General features: G+C 55.3%; 2 protein-coding genes across 4 annotated transcripts in view; one reads left to right on the top strand and one right to left on the bottom strand.

Moving 5' to 3' along the window:
- The window catches only part of TNRC18 (trinucleotide repeat containing 18), a 61,338-nt gene extending 50,529 nt beyond the window's left edge, over nucleotides 1-10,809 (top strand). For 2 of the 3 annotated variants that reach the window (XM_068146638.1, XM_068146640.1), the window contains 11 exons: nucleotides 136-300; nucleotides 1,122-1,263; nucleotides 1,661-1,778; nucleotides 2,076-2,151; nucleotides 2,438-2,546; nucleotides 3,405-3,521; nucleotides 3,789-3,953; nucleotides 4,487-5,787; nucleotides 6,532-6,768; nucleotides 6,868-6,942; nucleotides 7,624-10,809. In XM_068146638.1, coding sequence (XP_068002739.1) covers nucleotides 136-300; nucleotides 1,122-1,263; nucleotides 1,661-1,778; nucleotides 2,076-2,151; nucleotides 2,438-2,546; nucleotides 3,405-3,521; nucleotides 3,789-3,953; nucleotides 4,487-5,787; nucleotides 6,532-6,768; nucleotides 6,868-6,942; nucleotides 7,624-7,830 — 2,712 coding nt within the window. In that variant the 3' untranslated portion in view covers nucleotides 7,831-10,809. The remainder of the gene's footprint in view (nucleotides 1-135; nucleotides 301-1,121; nucleotides 1,264-1,660; nucleotides 1,779-2,075; nucleotides 2,152-2,437; nucleotides 2,547-3,404; nucleotides 3,522-3,788; nucleotides 3,954-4,486; nucleotides 5,788-6,531; nucleotides 6,769-6,867; nucleotides 6,943-7,623) is intronic. The other variant, XM_068146639.1, reaches the window with a different exon arrangement.
- A 321-nt stretch (nucleotides 10,810-11,130) lies between these two features.
- Nucleotides 11,131-20,117, bottom strand: SLC29A4 (solute carrier family 29 member 4). The gene is made up of 11 exons (XM_068146641.1): nucleotides 20,053-20,117; nucleotides 16,826-16,995; nucleotides 16,021-16,152; nucleotides 15,792-15,905; nucleotides 15,583-15,711; nucleotides 15,005-15,079; nucleotides 14,412-14,677; nucleotides 14,184-14,319; nucleotides 13,797-13,984; nucleotides 13,293-13,533; nucleotides 11,131-13,217 (listed from the first exon to the last, which is right to left on the bottom strand). The coding sequence occupies exons 2-11, from the start codon at nucleotides 16,983-16,985 to the stop codon at nucleotides 13,075-13,077; spliced, it is 1,584 nt and encodes a 527-aa protein (XP_068002742.1). The 5' UTR covers nucleotides 16,986-16,995; nucleotides 20,053-20,117; the 3' UTR covers nucleotides 11,131-13,074.
- Between the last annotated feature and the right edge of the window lie 1,379 nt (nucleotides 20,118-21,496).

Genomic DNA, 21,496 nt, shown 5'->3' on the forward strand with positions numbered 1-21,496 from the left:
TGTGGTCAGTGAACTAACTGCTGGCTGAATGCCATCCTACCTGTGCACAGCCTGCTGTGCTCCACCTTTTCCCTCTCCCTGGGCCCAGACCTTTGCCAGTCCTCTCTTTACTGATGGGAATGTTTTTAATTTCAGCAGCGCAAGAAAGGCAAAGAAACACCTTGCTGCTCCTCCTCCTCCTCCATGTCTCCTCCTGGCATCCCTAGCTCCCCATCTGATGTTCGTGTCAGCCTGGCAAATGCCCTGAGCTCCACCAAGAAGAGCAAAGCCAAGGTGAAAGCCAAGGAGGTGAAAAAAGAGGTGAGGGGCTGGTTCTAGTCTTGGTGAACTGCAGGATGGCTGCTCCTGTCCTGCACTGTTGCAGTGTGAGGGGGGGAATACAGCTGGGCAGGTTTTGCTTGGGTGTGTTAAAGAAAGTGCTGATTTGAGAAGCTTCAAGTGCAAGGAAGTCATATCAGGTAGTACCTGCTGCTACCATCTGGTGTTCGTTTCCCTTCATCCCCCAAATTATTAATGAGCAGGCAGGATTTTCTCTAAGGCTGCCACAGGGTGGAGGGAAGAGCTTTCATGGATAGCAAGGACCAAGGAGATGGTGACGGACTTGCCTTGCTCAGCACTGGGTGAGCCAGATCACAGCTGGTTTCTGCTCCCTTGCTGTAGCCTGTCTGCTCTCATTGCACGTATTACTGTCTTCTCACATCACTTCTGAACCTAGTGTCTGTGTGTGACGGAGCCAGAAGTGGATCATGGTGCTTTGGAAGAGGAGCAGTGCCTCCTGCCTGCTTAGTGAAGTCAGGATCTCAGGAGCACTGTGCAGAGAGGTGGTGAATGCAGAGCTACTGCTGTCCACTGCACAGATCTGCCCTGCCTTCCCTGAGAGGGATGTGGTTAATGTGAAATAGCTTTTGGCCAGCTGTCAGTGGTGCTTGGGGTAAACACAGACAAAGAAAGGTCCTTGTTCAACCAAAAAAACAAGTTTGGGTGCATTTGCTGAATGCTGTGTGATAACAGAGTTGAGGATGGAGAGAGGTTTGTCCCAATATCCTCAGGCTGGTTTTTGCTGGACGAAGGTGAGCTGGGATCAGACTCTTGCCTCTGACATGCCGCTTGCTCTCCTGCAGAACCGAGGCAAAGGAGGAGCTGTCAGCAAGCTCATGGAGAGCATGGCAGCAGAAGAAGATTTTGAACCCAACCAAGACAGCAGCTTCTCAGAGGATGAGAACATCCCACTGAGCATGCTGGTTGAGCGACCATCCACACCAGGTGAGGGCAGGAGGAGCTTTGGGGCTAACTGTACAGGTAGAGGAGCTGGGCAGGTTTCCCAGAGCTGCTCAGCAGAGATCTTTGCTACCTTTACACATTCCTCATCCAAAGCCATGGGTCCTTGGGGTGCAGATACCACTTTTCCAGACAATTTGGCTTGCCAATATTATTATTGCATATTATTATTACTACCAAGAGGAGGGACGACTTATTACCAGGGAGGGAAAGTTTTCCTCTGCCTGGAACTCACTGCGGGCAGTAAGCCCTTTCTGCAAAGAACTTCCTGGCCTTTTCCTGGGGAGGATGGTGCTGGGGGTATGAGGTTTCCTTCTCCCCTTACTGTCACTTCTTCATGCATGCTGCTCACTAATCCCCACCTTGCTCCAACACTTCACAGCTCCCCGCTCCTGCATAATTGACAAGGATGAGCTGAAAGATGGCCTCCGTGTCCTCATCCCCATGGATGACAAGCTGCTCTATGCTGGGCATGTTAAGACAGTGCATTCACCAGACATGTGAGTCAAGGGGCTATACTGTCCACCCAGGGTCTGTCAGGAATGGGGATGTGGGAATGGGGATCCCAGCTGATGCAGGGATTGATTTGGGGTTGTGCAGAGCTGGCTGGAGAGAAGCTGACAGAATCTGGCAGGGAGGGAAGGTGAGTTCACTCTGGTTTATCAGCACTGAGGAAAATCCAATTCCCTCTCATGAACTGCTCTCAACTGAACTGATGGTGAGGCTCAGAGGGAGGTGTGAGCTGGTGGGGGTGATGTCTTTCATGCACCATGTCTGACCAGGCCTTTGTGTTTCAGATACCGTGTGGTGGTGGAAGGTGAGAGGGGAAACCGACCTCATATTTACTGCCTGGAGCAGCTCTTGCAGGAAGCGGTATGTGAGGCTTGTCCTTAGTGTCTGGGCCCTGTTTTGGGCCTGCAGGGGTGCCTTGGTCCTGCCTTCATGGCCAGTCTGGGCAGAACTCCCCTTGATGTGGGTCACTGCCATGTGGTTGAGCTACCCCACTAGCAGTGGGCACAAGGCAGACAGGAGGTCATTTCCCAGCAGGGAAACCTTCCCTGGCCTTTTGCAGAGCTGCTTTGCTCCTTGCCAAGTGTGGTGGGAGGGTCTGTGCTGGTGCTGAGCGTGTCAGTGATTGCCTCCCTCTTGTCCCACCCAGATCATCGATGTGAAACCACCTTCCGTGCGGTTCCTGCCCGAGGGCACCAGGATCGCAGCCTACTGGAGCCAGCAGTATCGCTGCCTCTACCCAGGCACAGTTGTCCGAGGTAAGTCCACACTGACTGCTCTGCACTGTCAGCCAGGGATGTCTCAGACCTGCATGTCCTGAGGGAAGCCCTGAGCTCTCCTCTGGAAGTCAGAGCCTGGCCCTTTACTGTGAGTCATGCCCAGCTCAGACACGATGCTTCTGTTGGACCAGGAGCTGTGCTGTCATAGGAAGAAGTCTGAGCCAATTAGGAGCTTAAAAGAGCAGGGAAATTCAACACACTGCAAAAAAACCCAGAATTAACTCCAGGTATCAAAGCTTGCTGTGGTTGTGGTGGTTTCTAAACCACCTGCACACTCACAGCTTTGCCTCTGACACATCAGCTTGGTCCCATTTAAGAGCCCTGGACCATGGCTGGTCTTGCTCTGGGGCTCTGGGTTGCACTGCATGTGTGTAAGGAGAGAATTATTTATGAGTTACAGCTCAGGGATGCTGCTGCAAGAAGAGAGGGCTGGAACACAGCTGTCTGCTCTTGGAGAGAAGGTGAAAAGCAGCAGCTTGTGATGGCTGAGAGTAGTTATCAAATGCAGGCCAAAAAGATACTGTGGTGAAAACAGAGAAGTGAATTTTGGCAAGGGTAGAGGTAAATAGGGGAAAGAGGTGGGAAGTCAGATTGGAATGGTGGTTATGTTCTTGGAGCAGTTCTGCTGGCTGGGAGGTTTTACACTAGGTGCACTGGTTTGGTCTTGCCAGGGACACTGTTGCAGAGCGAGCCTTCTGTGCTCTCCCTGCGCATCCTAGGAGAGGTGTGGGCAGACTGGTGCAGAACCCTGTCTTCCCCCAGGTCCCCACTTCTGACAAGGGGTTTGTATTCTGGTGTTTGTCCCTAATCCCATCTTCTGCTCCCCCAAACCCACAGGAGCTCTGGATCTGGAGGAAGATGGTGATCTCATCACAGTAGAGTTTGATGATGGGGACACAGGCCGTATCCCACTGTCTCACATCCGGCTTCTCCCACCCGACTACAAGATCCAGTGTGAGTCTTGCTTTGCATGACACTTCCCACTGTGAAAACCAGAGAGTTTTAGGCCACCTGCCTCTGAAATGTTGGGGTGCATTTGCAGGCTTTCAGTCAAAAGGTCCTGCACCATCAGTTATGGATGTGCAGAGCTGGGGTGGGATATAGTCCACAGGGAAATGGCCCAGTCCTCGTTGCAGAATTGCTGGGGACACATTCCCCATACCCCATCTCTGTTGTGTGTCTTATTTGACTGCATTTCACCTTCTCTATGACCTCTTCCAGGTGCTGAGCCTTCCCCAGCCCTCCTGGTGCCCAGCACTAAGCGCCGTAGCCGTAAATCCAGCAAGGACACTGGAGAAGGAAAAGAGGGAGCTGCACTGGGGTCAGAGGAGCCTGTGTCAAAGGGCAAAGGGCGAGGGAGAAAGCCAAATGTCAAGGCAAAAGCTGGTAGGTTGTCACCACTGCCAAGCCTGGACTTCCCTGTTCAGTCCCCTCCTGCTCTCACCATGTAAGAGCTCTTGCTTGGGGCAGGATTTGGAGGTGGAAGTGCAGATGCATCAGCTTGCTCTGCTGTGGCTATAGCTTGCAAGAGGCTGCCTCAGAAGCTTCTGGGGATTGAAGTATGCTACAGAAGCTGTCCTGTGCTACAAGAGCCTCCTTCTCTCAGTGAAGGCTGCAGAGCAGGGTCTCTTTTTCAGCTGAGCATCTCAGCAGTCATCAGTATGCCCAAAAGATGCAGGAAATGTGCAGTTTGGTTCCCTTGCAGTTGAAGCAGCATTGCTGGGCATTGCCCATCAGCTGCTCACAGGCACTGGTGCCAGGCCTGGCTGTTCAGTGAAGGCCTCTGCCTCTTTGAGGGTACCTAAGCAGTCTGGAACAAGCCACCCTTAGAGACAGCTCAACACTGGTGTCTGTGTCTGAGGTAATAAAGCCCATCTGGATGTATACCATCATGCCTTTGTGTTTTCTCCCCTCTGCAGAGGAGGCTGCTTTGCCAGAAGAGAAGGACCAAGTTGAGTCTTCACCTGTTAGCTCTTCAGTCCCAGAGAAGCCAGCCTGCTTGGGCAAGCCGAGCATGAAGGGCTCACGAAAATCACAACCACTGTCAACTGGAGGCTCTCCCGCCCCACCAGAGGAAAAGAGGTCAAAAGCCAGCAAAATGAAGATTACCACTAAGCTGCATAATCCCCCACAACCCACCTACCAGCCTGCTGTGTTCAGCAGCATCCTTGGCACAGAACCCTATGGTGACCTCCCAGGGACACTGGCAGCCTTTGGCTCCAGCGATGCTGTGGTGTCGAAAGCCAAGGCCAAGAAAGGGCGGCCCACGGAGGAGACACAGGAGTTTGGCACCATGGTCAAGGCTCAGAGGAAGCATGACAGCGAAATCCTCATCAAGCTGGACCATGAGGGTGTGATGTCTCCAAAGACAAAGAAAATGAAGGAGGCAATGAGGATGTTGGAGGACTCGAACCTGAGCAGTCGCAGGGACAGCAAGGGTCTGCTGGGGCTGGGCTATTCCCCTGCAGTGGGTGCAGAGGGGAAGCAGAAATCTTCCCGAGCCAAAGCAGCTGAGGGAGACCCTTCCCCTGCTAGCTTTGGAGGAAAGTTTGATGGCTCAGTGGAGACCCTCACTGCTTCAAAGGACCAGGAAGAAAAGGCAGCGGCTCCAGCAGCCGTGGAGGAGTCCGAAAGCAACAGCAGTGACAGCAGCTCCGAGTCAGAAGGAGAAGAGGAGGCTGAGAAGAACCGAGGGGAAGCTCAGGACAGCAGCTCAGCCAGCTCGAGAGCATCCACCCCTCTCTCTTCCTCCAACTCATCATCCTCCTCCTCTTCTAGCAGCAGCTCCTCTTCCTCCTCCTCCTCTTCTTCCTCTTCCTCAGCCTCATCAACCTCTTCTTCATCAAGCTCCAGCTCCTCTTCTTCCTCTACTACAGACGAAGACTCCTCCTGTAGCTCCGACGACGAAGTAGCTGAGGCCCAGCCAAGTTCCTCGGTGCAGCAAAGCCTCCCAGCCAAGCAAACCAAGCAGGCAGGGAAGTCCCGTGCCTCTTCCCACCCCCAGAGCCAGAAGCAGCCAGCGCAGCAGCCGGCACCGCAGCAGCCGGCGCCGCAGCAGAGCGGCAACAAGAGCAGGCCCAAAAAGCGCGAGGGCATCCACCTGCCCACCACCAAGGAGCTGGCCAAGCGCCAGCGCCTGCCCTCCGTGGAGAACCGGCCCAAGATCGCTGCTTTCCTCCCCGCACGGCAGCTCTGGAAGTGGTTTGGCAAACCCACGCAGGTGAGCGGAGCCTCTCCCACCGCTCTGTGGTGCTCGGTGCTGGCCTTTGCCTGGTGGTGCCTCTTAACCTGTGCCCTTTGCCTTCTCCTGGCAGGGGGTGAAATTCTGTTAATAGGATCATAGCATGTTAGGGGATGGAAGGGACCTTTGAAGATCATCAAGTCCAACCCCCCTGCCGTAGCAGGACCATAGAATCCAGCACAGGTCACACAGGAACACATCCAGATGGGTCTTGAAAGCCTCCAGAGAAGGAGATGCCACAACCTCTCTGGGCAGCCTGTTCCAGTGCTCTGTGATTCTCACAGTGAAGTTCCTCCTCATGTTGAGGTGGAGCCTCCTGTGCTGGAGTTTATATCCATTGCCCCTTGTCCTGTCACAGGCTGCAACTGAGCAGAGCCTGTCCCCTCCCTCTTGACCCCCCAGCCCTCAGATATTTATAAACATTGGTTAAATCCCCTCTCAGTCTTCTCCAGATTAAAAAGCCCCAGGGCCCTCAGCCTCTCCTCATAGGGCAGTGCTCCAGTCCCTTCGTCATCTGTTAGCATGGTGTGTCCCTGGCCGAGGTCTCCAGTTAGGGATGAGATTGGAGTTGGCCTGCAGCCCCCTGCCCAGTTTCCCGTGGGAGTGCTGATGGATGCTGTGGCTGTCCTGACAGCAAAGGATGGGATGCAGGGCAAGGCAAGCAGTGATGGGGAAGAGCCTGGTGACCCCTGGCTGCTCACCTGTGCAATCCTCTCTTGGCAGAGGCGAGGAATGAAAGGGAAGGCCAGGAAGCTCTTCTACAAGGCCATTGTCCGGGGCAAGGAGATCATCCGCATCGGAGACTGCGCGGTCTTCCTCTCGGCCGGCCGCCCCAACCTGCCCTACATCGGCCGCATCCAGAGCATGTGGGAGTCCTGGGGGAACAACATGGTGGTCAGAGTCAAATGGTTTTATCACCCTGAAGAAACCAACCCTGGGAAGAAACTCAACGAAGGCAAGGTAGGCAGGGCACCTTGGCTGAGGGGGGTGAGAAGCTGCTTGCTCTCTTCTGTTCCCAAACTCACCTTTCTCTTTTTTTCCTCTCACCCTTGGGCACAGCGCTGGGATCAGAAATCAGGCAGGAGTCTGTCCACAGCTTTGCAGGCATCCAACCAGAGGAAGGACTTTATGGAGGTTGGTGAGCTTGGGGGAGGTATGGGAGGGGATGCTGGGAACTGCATAACAAACACTGCTGGAGAAATGCCTCCTAAGCTTCTCTGGCTTTTGCTTTTTGCCTCTGCTGCTGAGTCTGCAGTGCCTAGGAGTTTGGATGGGTGTTTCTGGGAGGGAATGCTGCAGATGCTGGAAGGAAGAGAGGGTTGTTGTCCAGCATCCACCTTTCCATGTACATCTTTCAAGTGTGGATGATAAAACTTCTGGTCTCCATATTCCTCTCGTGGCAGCTATGGCATTCCCATCAGCAGGGGTTCAGGTTCAGTGCATGGGACAGATTGTGTCCATGCTGACAGGGTCACAGTATGTTAGGGGCTGGAAGGGACCTCTGGAGATCTTTGAGTCCAACCTCCCTGCCAGAGCAGGACTATAGATCTAATATAGGTTGCACAGGAATGTATCAAGACCCAGATGGGTCTTGAAAGTCTTCAGAGAAGGAGACTCCACAACCTCCCAGGGGAGCCTGCTGCAGGGCCCTGGGCTGGCACTGGGGGATGAGCTGGGAGTTCTGCCTGAGCATGAGCACAAGCCCAGGCCAGCTGTGGTGGCCATTTTTGCTGCATATTGAAGCTGATGCTGTAAGCATTGAGACCTAATTGCTCTGCTTGTTTCCCTCTCCCTCCCTCTGTTCCCATAACGCAGCGAGCCCTCTACCAGTCCTCTCACGTGGACGAGAACGATGTCCAGACCATCTCACACAAGTGTCTTGTCGTTGGTCTGGATCAGTACGAGCAGATGCTAAAGACAAAGAAATACCAAGACAGTGAGGACCTCTACTACCTTGCAGGGACCTATGAGCCCACTACGGGCATGATCTTCAACACGGACGGGGTCCCTGTCATCTGCTGATGGCCCGGGGGACGCGTGCCACCCCCGGGGAAGGGCCGGGACAAGCCTGAGGACGTGCCTGTTCAGACGACATGATTGTTTCTTTCAATGCTCATCACTTCTGTGTCACACTACAGAGAGGAGAGCGTGAGCGACACGAGGAGGAAGGGGAGGGCTGAAGAAAGGGGTTGGAGAAGCACTTACAGACAGGACTTGAGGAAGATGCCGTTGTGGGGTGCTGATGCTCGAACCCCGAGGCTTCTTCTGGAAGTGGCTTCAAGCAAGGCAGTGTTTGTCCGACTTCTCCCTTCCTCCTTTTGGTCCAGGAAAGCACATGGGTCTTGTGATCATTTCACCAGCGGGACCCCCCCCAGCAGGAGGGATCCCTTTTGTGTCATTTGCCCCCATCAGTACCTTGGAAACCACCTGTACATGGAAGGCTACCTGCTAGCCTTCTTCTCCGTCCTTAGATTCCCTTTCCTGCTTAGTTTCGCATGACCCTTTAGGAAGGACAGGGTGAAAGAGAAAGGAGATGAGTCTCTCTCAGCGCCTCGTCTCGATCCTCTCAGCGCTTTTTGTGGTTCCCTTTCCGTGGAGACCCCCAGCTGGGAGTGTGGAACATAAAGGGGCAGAGCTGGCCCCAGCACAGAGATGGTAGAAGTAGTCGTCCAGGCTGGGAGGAGCTGGGTGGAAGATGAGTCAACATCCAGTCTAGGATGGTGCCTTCCCACTGCCTCAGATGAATAGCCTGAGCCCACCTCCCTGTCACTCTGTGTGACTCCTGCCCTGGAAAGGTACTGGAGGAGCAAGCCTGTGGCAGAGTGAGGGAAGCAAGGACTTGGAGTGTGCAGTGAAGGGGGCCAGGAAATGACTGGGAGAAGCTGCTGCTCAGTGCTTGGGGCATAGGAGACCACAGGCCATTGGATTGTGCCATTCCTCACCCAGCTTAACCCCCTATGCTTTGCCTGCAGCAGAGCTGTGGAGCTGCTGTGGAGTCCTCACCTGCCATTTGATGGGAGCGAGGACAGAGTGTGAAGCTTGGCTGTGCCCACCTGCAGCATTTCCACAGCCAGAGCCCCACTGCCACCTTGGGCTCAGGGAGGGGACCATTTAGCTCACTCCTTCCATCCAGCCAACTACCCCAATGGCTCCTGGAGAGCCACCACCTTCACCTCCTCCCTCCCTCCCTCTCGTGGAGCTGACCTGCTGCTGTCTCGCTCCCGCTGGGTGCACACCGAAGCCATGGCATCACCACCACCGCCTCACCAAGGTTGCCCATGGCTGGTGGGGACACCAGAGGAGAACCAGGCAATGATGCAACATCCTTGCACTTAACACACACACAAAAAAAAACCTCCAAGAGACGCACTGATCTTTGCAACTACCGACTGGCACTACAGCTCGCTGGGACACGGAGCGGGGTCCGGCTCGGCCGGGAGCCACGGCCCCAGGCTCCGGTGGGGAGAGACAAGGACAGATCGGAAGCTATCCGCCCTGGTACCTGCTGAGTACCAGAGACTGGAGGCCAGGGCTCAGGGGAGAGGGACACCCCCCTGCAGAGCTACCCCTCGTCCTTCAAATGAACCACATGGTGCTGAGCTCCTACCATCATCTCCAGCCCTCGGGGCCCCAGCGGATAGCTAAACGGTTCTAAGCCTGTACAGTTTTAATGTACCAAAAGACTCTTTGAAGCCCCTTCCTGTATTATAAGTCTTTAAAAAAACAAACCAACCAACCAACCACCCAACCACAAACAAACAAAAAACACCAACAAAAAAAAAAAAGGAGGAAAGAAAGAAAAAAAAAAAAAGGATTCAACTTTTTAATTATAAATATAAATATAAATATATATATATAAATATAAACTTTTTAAAACTGTGAAAAAAAAAAAGTTATGAAATTATACAGAAAAAAAAAAAAAGGAAGAAAAAATAAAAGGAAGGAAAAAAAAAAAAAAAAGGAGGAGGAGAGGAAAAAAAAATAAATAAATAAAAAAAGAAAGTGACAAACCACCACAAATAGAAATCCAACAAACAACCAACAAAATACCACCAAAAAAATATACATATGTATGTGTGAACAACAGAATGGTGACAGCAAAACGGCGACAATGAAACGGCGACAGCAAAACGGCGACAGGAAAACAACAGCAGGAAAACAGCAGCAGGAAAACAGCAACAGGAAAACAACAGCAGGAAAACAGCAACAGGAAAACAGCAACAGGAAAACAGCAACAGGAAAACAGCAACAGGAAAACAACAGCAGGAAAACAGCAACGGGAAAACAGCAACAGGAAAACAACAGCAGGAAAACAGCAACGGGAAAACAGCAACAGGAAAACAGCAGCAGGAAAACAGCAACGGGAAAACAGCAACAGGAAAACAACAGCAGGAAAACAATAACGGGAAAACAACAACGGGAAAACAACAACGGGAAAACAGCGATGGGAAAACAGCAACGGGAAAACAACAGGAAAACAACAACAGGAAAACAGCAGCAGAAAAACAGCAACAGGAAAACAGCAACAGCAAAACAACAGCAGGAAAACAGCAACAGCAAAACAGCAACAGCAAAACAACAGCAAAACAGCAACAGCAAAACAACAGCAGCAAAACAACAGCAGCAAAACAACAGCAGCAAAACAGCAACAGCAAAACAGTGACAGCAAAACAAACAGCGACAACAGCAGACCCCCCCCCCAAACCACCCCAAAAAGAAGGCAAAAAGCAGCCAAGGGCCGGCAGAGAGAGGGACACACACACACAGCCTGACTCTTAGAACCTTATTTTTTATTTCCTGTTGGATTGTGATTGTAAATGATCTGGGAACAGGCACACACACCCCCCACAACCCCTCCTCCCTCCAACCTCCCCCCCCGCTTCCTCCCTGCTCAAAAGTGTCCTGTCCTGTACTTCTAGAAGCGAAATTTCGTGTGAGCTTATTTTAAGAGGAGAGAGAGAGAGAGAGAGAGACTGAGAGAGGGAGAGAGAGAGAGAGAGAGAGAGAAAGAAAGAAAGAGAAAAGATTTTATGCTAAAAAAATGTTAAATAGAAAGCACTTAAAACCCACTGCCTTCTATGGAACACAAGGATATTTCAGACAATCGAGAGGAAAGGAGAGCCAGGTTTTTGTCTTTCTTTTTTTGTTTGTTTTGTTCTGTTTTGTTTTGGGGGTTTCTTTTTGTTTGGTTTTTCTCCTTCCCTGGAGGGGGGAGGGTTCCTGTTTTGTTTAAACCCAATTTTGGTTTGGTTTTTGTTGGTTTTTGGTTGTTTTCTTCTTCTTCTTCTTCTTCTTCTTTTGGCATTCTTCTGTTTGTTGGAGAACTCTGTGTGATCATTATTTTTTCTTTTTCATAAAAAAAAGAGGAAAAAAAAAACCCAAACAAAAAAAAAATTAATTGAAAAGAAAAAAAAAAAGCAACCCAATGAAGTCCTTCTTTTTTTTTTTTCCCCCCACCCCCTTTGTCTTTGCCTGTGGTGACTTCTGGGGTTAGTTTTACCTCCTTCTGGTGGCAACAGGATCACAGAAGGGTGGGGGGGGTGGAAGGGAGCTCTGGAGGTGAGCTTTATAAAGAGCCTGGCTGAGGCACTCAGTGCCATGGTTTGGTTGGTCAGCTGGTGATGGGTGATGGGTTGGACTCCATGATCTCAAAGGTCTTTTCCAGCCTGGTTCATTCCTGTGTTCTGCATCTCGTCCAAACCCCCTCCCAGAGCAGGTTCAGCGATCCCTTGTTGGCTTGGGAGCCGAGCCAGGCTCTGTGCGGCTCTCTGGGGAGACCTCATCTCTCTGACGGTCCCCTTGTGGGGTGGCACTGATGGATGGGATGGATGATGGGTGCTCCTCCTGCAGCAGAGGCCTCTGCTCAGTGGGGCATGGGGGGGTGGAAGGTGCAAGGGACCACACTCACGGCAGCTCCTTGGATCCTGCATGGATGTTGTGTTGAGGATGAAATGCTGGGTTTGCTCCTTTTGGTGTGAGCTGCAGCTGGGAGCTCAGCAGGGTGAGGCTCGCTGGTGCTGGTGGGGCCGGCTCAGGGTTGCCAAGCCTTGGTGCCTGCTGCTTCCTGTTCCCATCACCTCCAGCCCTTAGGCTTTTTTCCCTTGGGAAGTGGCCCCCGCCAGCTCCTGGCACAGTGAGGGGCAGCCAGTCCCAAACAGCAGCAGCCTCTGCTGCTGGCACATTCTTGAGCTGATTTCTGCTCCACTCAGCCCCATCCCTCTCCCGCTTGCTGCCCGCAGAAGTGTTGCACTTGAGCAGCAGTTTGCAGGCTGGCAGGGGTTTGATGGGACCTGGTGACAAGTCCAGCCATCTCAGGTGACAAGTGGGGACTCTGGAGATGGGGAGCAGGGCAAGGAACACCCCAAAACCCCACAGGACAATCAGTAGGCATCACCTTGTGTGTATTTGCCAGCCCAGCCTGGTGTTAGCCAAGTGCTTTCAGTGCCAGGGCCGTGCCATAAGCATGGCTAATGACCAGGCAGCACTGCAAGGACATTTCATGTGGCATCAGCCTCATTTATGTCCCTTGCAATAAATTCTGAAGCTCAGCAGTGATCTGTGGGTGGCATCTGCCCTGCTGTGGCCTCAAAAGCCCCTCTCCCCTCTGCCCCATTGTGATGATCCACAGTGTGAGGGTGGAGAAGCCAAGACCTTGCCTCACTTGCCATCAGGGGCAGGGTGAAAACAAGACACAAGCAAAAGAGACTTTTTCCCAATCAGCAAAAGTGAGTTGGGTCTTTTTTGGCATATTTGGGGAAGATCATCGTTTCAAGCCAGACCTGCTGAAAACCTACAGCACCACTGATGAAAGCTGAGGCTCATCTTTCGAAAGTCTGCTTGCTTCCTCTCTTGCTCTTCCTCACTACCCCTCCACCACCCTTCTCCCCAGCACAGGTCCTCTGCCCTTTGGGATTTGGCAGTATTTTCTTGCTCTTGGTGATGGCTTGGCACAAAGAAGAACCCCCCCTGCCTCTACTGAACAGCTGCACATGGCTTATGGGGAGCCCCCCAGGAGCAGCAGGGCTGTCTCCCAAGAGGGGAGGAATGGCACCAAGAGAAGTATCCCTGCACAGCATCTGCCTGGGCAGCATGGGCTGTGTTGAGATGCCGCAGCCCTATGCCAACACAGTGCCGGTCCCTGTCCACCCCAGGACAGCTTTCTGGCTCCAGGCTCCCTCCTCCAGGAAGGATGTGGGCCAAGAGGGGCAGTGGGGAACCAGAGTGGGAAGCAGGTCCCATCTTGTCCCCATCACCCCACCCCAGGTCTCAGTACCCTGAGGTGAAGGAGCCGTTGGAGATTTCGGTGTAGAAGCAGCTGCTGTGGGACGTACTGGTGAGGCTGTAGGCAAAATAGGCCACGGCGGAGCCCAGCGTCAAGCCTGTCATGTAGGACACAGTCATGGTGTTCCCTGGGGGAAGGGACACAGGGTGTCAGGCTGCTCTGGCCACCCAGCACGGGATTCCCAGGGAGGGCTCAGTCTTACCTGCCAGCTCCCGCTGCTCAGGGCTCACTTTGCCAGCAGCCAGGATCATGGGCACGCTGCCAAAGTAGCCGTTGGTGATGCCCATGAGGAGGGAGAAGATGCAGGGCCAGGCGGGGTGGCCAAAGGTGGGCTTCCCGTTGGGGTAGACACACATGATGAAGAGGGGGATGAAGACCACACGGACACAGGAATAGATGAGGAGGTGGGTGCCTCTCCAGTCATAGGGCAGGGCAGCCAGGATCTGCAGCAGGGAGCAGAGATCATCCTGGAGTGGCTGAGAAGGCTGGGGAGGGCACCTTGGTGCTCGACACGGAGCAGCAAGGAGGAGGTGAGATGGGGGGAAGACCAACTGCTGCAGGAGCCCAACTTGGGCTATGCCAGTGAGCAACTTCACCCTGGTTAAGATACCCAGGGGGGAGAGCTGATCCTTGGTGGAGGGTGGCTTTGGAAGAGGACACAAAAGGAGCCAAGCCCACCCTGCACTGCTGTTGGCCTTTCTCCTACCTTGCCAACAAAGTCGGAGAGGTTGAAGATGGCCATGATGAGGATGGGGAGCCACTCCCCCAGGGTGCAGTTGTGGATCTCCGACTCCAGCCCAGGAAAGAGGCACAGGGTGATGAAGTAGGTCATGGCGATGGAGAGCATGTAGGCCCAGATGAGGCGGGACACGACGTAGCGGTGCAGCAGCATGTCTGGTGGGGACAGGCAGCTCCGCTCAGCCCCAGCCTGCAGCCCTCCCTTGCTTCCGGAGATGAGACTGCCCCATGGGTTGGGGCACACGCAGGAAGGGTTGACCCTTCTTCACAGCCCTGGGCCAGCAACCGCTCCTGCCTGCAAGATGCTCAGTGCTGCCCTGCTGGCACGGTTGGCCCCTCCCAGCCCAGCACTCACCTCTGAAGCTGGGCCAGCTCCTCTTGATCTTGGGCCGAGGGACGTCGAAGCGCACGTAGGTGCCGCTGCCGGCCAGCTCCGCTTCGGCGCCTGGGCTGCCCCGGGGAGAGCTTGGCTGCCCTCGCTGCCGGCTCTCCTGGGTGGAGGGAGAGAGGGGACACCAGCGCTGAGCTCCAGCAGCGAGAGGCACCACAGGGGCCAGCGGGGAAGCCCTGGCCCTCGGCTTACAAATCGGATGTCCTCGGCAGTGACGTCGTGGTGGACGCGGTAGCCGGTCCCGGGGTCGCCGGCCCCCCGCCCCTCGGGGAGGCCCTGGCGGGAGCAGGCTGTGTAGTAGCGAACGAAGCGAGTGCGCTTCACCAGCAGGTGCAGGATGAAGCAGGTCAGCTCCATGCCGATGGAGATGAAGAAGAAGATGACTGTGTTCTCCTTCTCGTCTGACAGCAGCAGCTTGGTGAAGATACGGCTGAGCGAGATGATGACCCCAGCGGTGCCTGGGGGCCATGGGAGAGCTGCTGGGACTGGGTCCTGCTGAACCCCGCAGCTCAGGGACCCCTGTGCCTCCAGGTACGGAGGAGCTACAGCAATTTTGGGGCACTGAAGGCAGCTCCTGGCTGACATCCCCAGCCCATCTTGACAGCAAGTGTTGCAAGCGATTTAGGAACCATTTTGCTGGGGAGCAGCCTGAGGTGTCCCTGATCTGTGCTGGGGACAGCAGGGCTCTGGGTATGACACACTGGGACCCCAGGAGGAGGTGAAGGAGTGACCCCCTCCCTGCCCCATGCAAGCCCACGTGGCTGGGCGCTGCCACAGATACTTACTCTCTCCTGTCATCACTCCCTGGGTGTAGCGCTTGGGCAGCAGCCCTGTGTAGCCGTAGAAGCTGGATTGCTGCACTTCAGGAGCATGTGCCAGGGGGAGAAGGAGGAATTATTGCTGCAGGTGAAACGCCAGGGAAGGGGAAGAGACCCTGGGGGTACCCCCCCATGCTGTGCCATCTGGGAGCTGTGCCCTTCATGAACTGCTGCTGCAGCACATGAGGCCTCCTTGCCCCAAAAGTTCTTTGCCCTCTCTCGTTACCCTGCCATGGCTACTCCCACCAAGAGTGGCCACCAGGAGCAGAGACTTGAGAAGCCATCATGGTAGCCCACATAGCAAAGCCACCGTGGTGGCCCTGATGGGTGGTGTCTGGGGCAAATGCACAGCTCGGTGCTGGTGCCCTTGTCCAGCAGTGCCCAGACATAGGTGGAGGGGATGGAGCGGGAGTGTGAGGGGCAGCTTATAGCCATCAGAGCAAGGAACTGCCCCAAGACCCCAAGGCTCTTGGGGATGGGGCTGTTTTCCCACCCCCTGTCTGGTGGGCTGTGCTTGCCAGAGTGCCAGCAGCTGTCTCACATACCTGTGCAGCCAAAGGCCACCACCCCGACGGCCACCAGGTTGATGGCATAGGCTTGCCTGCGGCTGAAGAGCTCCAGCCACACATCACAGATGCTGACAAAGAGCAGGGGCCCCAGGGCAAAGAGGTAGCCTGCAAGTGGGAAATGGAGGCAGGTGGTGGTGGGAAGGCAGGAGCTGGCACTGCTGAGGGGCAGGGGGAGCTCCACTCACCCACGGAGATCCGGGTGTGCAAACTCAGCAGCTCCACCAGCGCGTTGTTGAGGATGACGGCCACCAAAGCCACCAGGATGTAGGTGAGGCTCATGTCAAAGACAATGGAGGTCCCTGAAGAGAGGCAGGTGATGGGGTGGGGTGGCAGGGGCCCAGCTGCTCTGGAACTGGGGCCAAGCTCTCCCCCAGCTTTGGGGTGTCTGGGATGCTGTAACTGCTGGAGAGTTACCTGGGTATTTATGGTGCAGGTAGTCCACATCAGTGATGAAGCTGTTGTATGGCAGGAGAAATCCCACCCCAGCCAGCAGCATGGCAAAGTAGATCCCATGGTATCGATCTTGGGGCTCAGGATCCTCAGAAACTGCCCCAGGAGAGGAAAGAAAGAGAAAAAGACGTGAGAGTGGCACTGCTGCACCCATGGGACCCGCAGCAGAGGCTAGCCTTGGGGAGATGGATGGTGCTTCCTTATCTTTTATGGTACATGAGGGAGGTGTTCCACCCACAGCAAGTGGCTCAGTATCCCACAGTCTCACAAATAAATAACCCCAGCCCTGAGTAACACCCTCCCTAGGTAAAGGCATCCCAAAGAGAGACCCAAGAGGCAGGAAAACACCCACAGCTTTGGGGGCTGATGAGTTTTAGTTGCAGTTGAACAACCAAACAGCCGAAGTCAGGGTGCAGGAGAGGTCGAGGGGAGGCTGGAGTTGAGCGAGGCTGGAGTTGAGCAAGGCTGCCCCAGGCTGTGGATCAGGGCTGGGGTAAATCCCAGGAGCATTCCTGAGCCCTTCGTGGGAAAGAGCTGCATGCTGGGGGTGAGAATCGGGGCATGAACCCTCAACTCCTTGCCAACCTGCAGAGCCCACCACCATGGATGCTGTGGTGGCTCACATGGGCACAAATAGGTCCCCAAAAAAGGCAATTTAAGGTCACTTCAGGCCATTTGTGGCCATGCAACTCATCTCAGGAAGCTCCTAAAAAAGAGTGGGAAACCAGCAGGGAACCTGGCTGTGGGCTGGGGCCGTGCCTGCCCTCACCTGGCTCCATGAAGGTGAGGACGCCCTTGGCCTGGCTGCCCCGCTGCAGCTCGTCCTCCTCCAGCTGGTAGCTGTCGAAGCTGAAGCTCATCACCACGTTGCCCTCTGGGGTCCCCACCGGGCTCAGCTCCTTGAAGCGCTCAGCTCCCACCGAGCCCATCGTGGCCGACCTGGGAGGGAGAGTGGGGACACCCCTGGGACACAGCTCCTGTGTTCCCTCCTGGGGATCGTCCCCCAGCCACTGCCAGGGGTCCACAAGCACACAGGTAGCTCAGAGCCTTCACCCTGCCACGTTCACAGAGTCACAGAAATGTGGGGGCTGGAAAGGACCTCCAAAAGTCATGCAGTCCAACCCCCCTGCTAGAGCAGGGTCATCCAGAAGAGAGCACCCAGGAGTACATCAAGGGAGGTTTGGAATGCCTCTGGAGATGGATGCTTCACAACCTCTCTGGGCAACCTGCTCCAGTGCTCTGTCACCCTCAAAGTGAGGAATCTTCCTTAGGTTTACCTGGGCCCTCCTGTGTTCCACTTTGTGCCCCTTGCCCCTGGACACCACTACAAAGAGCCTGGCTCCATCCTCCTGGTGCTTATTCTAGCTGTTGATCAGCACTGAGAAGATCTTCCCCCCGCCCAGTCTCATCTCCTCCAGGCTAACCAGCCCCAGCTTTCTCAGCCTTTCCTTGTCAGGTAGATGTCCCAGTGCCCTCCTGTGCTTTTCCCACCCGGGAAGTGCTCTCCCTGCTGCCAGCAGGGTCCCTTGGGCTCGAGGTGGTGAGCAGCAATCTGGGGAGGGTAGTCTGCCTGAGCCACAGCACTCACCCCGGCTCAGCTCAGCACCTCACTGGGATGATGGCACCTCCAAGCACCACTGTGATTTCCAGAAGCAATTAGAGAGATGAAGGGGTGAAAGCCACCCAGGGTGGGCAGCTGCCGGGGAAGATCCCAGCTGCCTCAGGAAGCCCTCGCTCTCAGCAGGCAGCACACGCCTGCTCTGATTTATGGCCTCCCTCAGCATCTCTGCTGCTCAGGGCTGGGGCAGAGCCACCAAGCCCGAGCTGACAATGCTCCTGCAGCCTTTTCAGGGAGGGGACTGGATGCAAGCAGACTTTTAAGGTCTTCGAGGCACTGTGGCACACAGGAAGGTGCTCAGCAGCTACCCAAGAGAGTCTGCACCACATGCATCCCAAAATGAGCTCCTCAAACATCTGAGCACCCTCCAGTGACCCTCCTCAGAGCCACCCAAATCTCTTCTGGGGACAGCTCAGCCCAGGCTGGGGCAGGATAGGTCTGCTCTGCCTTACCGGTGGCAGTCAGTAGATGCCAGCGCGGCTCTGTGCCCACCACCTGCAGACCACCCATCTGGCTGGGGGGTGGGGGGCATAAGAAACCCTCCTCCAAGGCAGCAGGGTGAGGCAGGCAAGGGAGCAAAAAATCAATGGCAGTGATTTGTCTGGTTTCCCTGCCAGAAGTGGCGTTTGCAGGAGCAGAGCTTTTCCAGCATCTCTCTGGCTGCCAGGATGGGCTGGATGCTGGGGGGGCCCTGAGGTGGGTGGCAGATATGGTGGCCACAGAGTCTGAGAGTGCAAACATGGAGCCTAAACCCCTGCTTGCTGCAGGGACTGGTGGAAACAGAGCAGACCTGCCACGGCCCCCAGGCTGTGCAGAGGCCTGGACACGGCCAGGCTGGGGACCCCACCCTACGCCATGCTGGGATGGGCCCCAAGACCCCCAGCCCAGAGCACCGCAGGCAGGACACCCCAGGGGGGCTTATTTTGGCTAGGGACACTGCTCCATCCCATTGCTTGTGGAGGAACTGGTTGGGATCCTCTTCACTGAGCACTGCCTCGCTCCTGCTGCTACCCCCAGGCAACAAAACCCAGCGTGGAAGCACCTTCTGGGATGCTGGGAAAGCCTATTGCAGGGATTTCCATAGCGGAGATCCCAGCTGGAGGAGATGGAATCACTAAATCGTTTAAGTTGGAAAAGACCTTTAAGATCACCAGGTCCAAGCATTAACTCAGCACTGCCAGGTCCCCACTAAACCATGTCCCTCAGCACCACATCTGCACAGCTTCATCCCTCCAGGGCTGAAGACTCCACTCACTGCCCTGGGCAACCTGTTCCACAGCTTGGCGTTTCTGGGGAAGAAATTGTTCCTCATGTGCAACCTAAACCTCCTGTGGTGCAGCTTGAGGCTGTTTCCTCTCAGTCTAACCCCTCAACTAGTTTTGTGCAGCCTGTGTTGATGATGGTTAGTACACTCTGCATTTGGGGGGAAGCAGATTTCATGGCTTGCCATGGAGGGTTTCAAAAAACAACTACAAGCCCCAGGGAGGTGAGATTAGGCAAGTTTAAACAGACAGTGTAAACTGGCTGGATATATCCCACACTCTGCACCCCAGACTTCTTGGGGCCCCTGGGATGCTCTGCACAGCCTGGGTGCTGGACCAGCCCTCGCTCCAGCATCCCTGTGCCAGGGTCAATCAAATTATGCCTTCCCTTTGGACTAGACACCCCTCTACACAAGGGGGGATTTGGGTTCCAGGGTGGGAGAGAACTATAGAATCACCTGATGGGAAAAGACCTTAAGATCGTTGAGTCCAACCACAACCTGACATCTCCCTGTACACAACTGTTAGACCGTGTCCCTCAGCCCTGCATCTAAACGTCTTTTGAACACCTCCAGGGATGGCGACTCCACCACTTCCCTGGGCAGTCTGCTCCAGCGCCCAGTACCCCTTTGGGTGAAGAAATTGTTCCTAATCTCCAAGGCAAACCTCCTGCAGTGCAAGTTGAAGCCGTAAGAAAGAGGAAGAGGTCCCTCCATCACGGCTAGGGTGGGAAGTCTCACGCGGGGACAGGGCACCTGCAGGGCCGGGCAGAGGGGGGAACCCCAAGTTCCTAAGGGCCCCCAGGCAGTGCAGCCTCCCCGTGCACTGCAGATCCCCAAGCACCGCAGGAGCCCCGCCACCCTGTCAGGGCAGAGAAACGATTTTCCCCCGGGCTAAAGGGTACCCGACATCTTGCAAGCAGCGAAGTTGCAATAAACGGGGGGAATCCAACACCCCCGGTCCCCGGGCTCCTCGCTGGATGCAGCGGGGAGGGACCCCGGCCCTCGGCCGCGCCCGCGGGAAGGATGCTCGGAGCCGGGGAGGACAGGGGGGGCTGGAGGGGAGGCGTCTCCCCGCTCCCATCCGTGTCCAACAACAGGTCGCGGCGGTTCTTACCTCCCTCCGCGGCGGCTGCTCTGCGGCACCGGCCCCGGCGCTGCGCCCGCTCCGCCCCGCTCAGCCCCACCGGCCACCAGCCCCCGGCCCCGCCATGCCCGGGGAGCGGGGTTGGGGGGGGGATAGGGGGGAGGGCACGGAGCTGAGTGCGGCGGCTGTCGGCGAGCAGCGGAGGCGGCCCCGGCTCTGCCTCCCGTCCCCCCGCCTCCTCCCGCTTCCCCTCCTCCTGAGCTCCCTCCCGGTCCTCCCTCCCCGCCAACCCCAGGGCGTTCCGAGCATCCTCTCCCTCCACCAGCCCCGGCTCGGTGGAGGGGGCTGGGTTAGCCCCGGGGGCCGCGGGAAGGGTTATTCCAACCAACACAGCACGATCATCCCCCTGCCTGTAGGTACCGCCTATAGGTACATCAGGGGGATTTGGGGCGCCCGGAGCTAATTGCAAAGAGAGATTAATTAGGGACTTGCATTTAGGGCAGGAGCTTTGCAGGGAGAGATTGTACCCTGCAAATGCTTTTGGCATCAGAAGGACCGATGGGGTCAGCAGGAGCTGTCCCATGGATGGAAGAAAGGAGGAAGGAAAAACTGAAGAATAAATGGATGGTCAGAAGGATGGATGGATGGCAGGATGGATGGATGGATGGATGGATGGCAGGCAGCTCTGGCTAGCAGGGTGCAGCAATCCCCCAGCATTTTAGAGAAGCAAGTGGGAAGGCTCTGCTCCCCAGCATAACCAGGGAAGGGAGGAAAGCAAGCAACAGCATGGGGCAGTGGGGATAGCTGTCCAGGGAGTGGATGCATATCCCTGAGGAAGGTGCTCCAGGCAGGACAGTGCCTGAAGGGACAGACAAGGACAGGGACCCCATCTTTCCCCACCCTTCCTGAGCTGGGTGAGCTGGCCAAGGCTGCAGGCAACATCACAGAGATCTGGAGAATCACAGAATCCTTTGGGTTGGAAGAGGCCTTTCAGATCACTTAGTCCAACCACTAAGCCAACCCTTCTAAGAAGTCCACCACTAAACAACGTCCCTCAACATGGTGTAGACGGCTCTGCAACCCCTCCAGGAGCAGGGACTTCAACACTGCCCTGGGCAGCCTGTTCCAGGGCTTGACAATCATTTTGGGGAAAAAACCAATTGTTCCTAATGTCCAACCTAAACTTCCTCCGGTGCAACTTGAAGCTGCTTCCTCTCATCCTATCACTTGTTCCTCAGGAGAAGAGACAGACCCCCACCTGGCTCAAATCCCCTTTTCTCCAGGCAAAACAACTCCAGTTCCCTCAGCTGCAACTCAAAAAGCTTGTTCTCTAGACCCTTCACCAACTTTGTTGCCTTTCTCTGGACCCACTCCAGCACCTCAATGCCCTCCTTGGAGGGAGGGACCCAAAACTCAAGCAGCAGCCTCGCTAAGCCAAGTACAAAGGGACAATCAAAACGATGCAAGAGGGTTT

This window comes from Melanerpes formicivorus, unplaced genomic scaffold, assembly GCF_026170545.1.
Source record: "Melanerpes formicivorus ecotype bairdi unplaced genomic scaffold, bMelFor1.0.p_v2 SCAF_14, whole genome shotgun sequence".
NCBI lineage: Eukaryota > Metazoa > Chordata > Aves > Piciformes > Picidae > Melanerpes > Melanerpes formicivorus.

Bases quoted from the DNA above. Each gene is read 5' to 3' on its own strand.
- SLC29A4 (XM_068146641.1), bottom strand. From the start codon at position 16,985: ATGGGCTCGGTGGGAGCTGAGCGCTTCAAGGAGCTGAGCCCGGTGGGG. The intron at 15,080-15,582 runs GTATGTGAGACA...ATGCTCCTGAAG, and splicing joins GGTGGCCTTTGGCTGCACAG to TGCAGCAATCCAGCTTCTAC. The intron at 14,678-15,004 runs GTAAGTATCTGT...CATGGCCCCCAG, and splicing joins GGGAGTGATGACAGGAGAGA to GCACCGCTGGGGTCATCATC.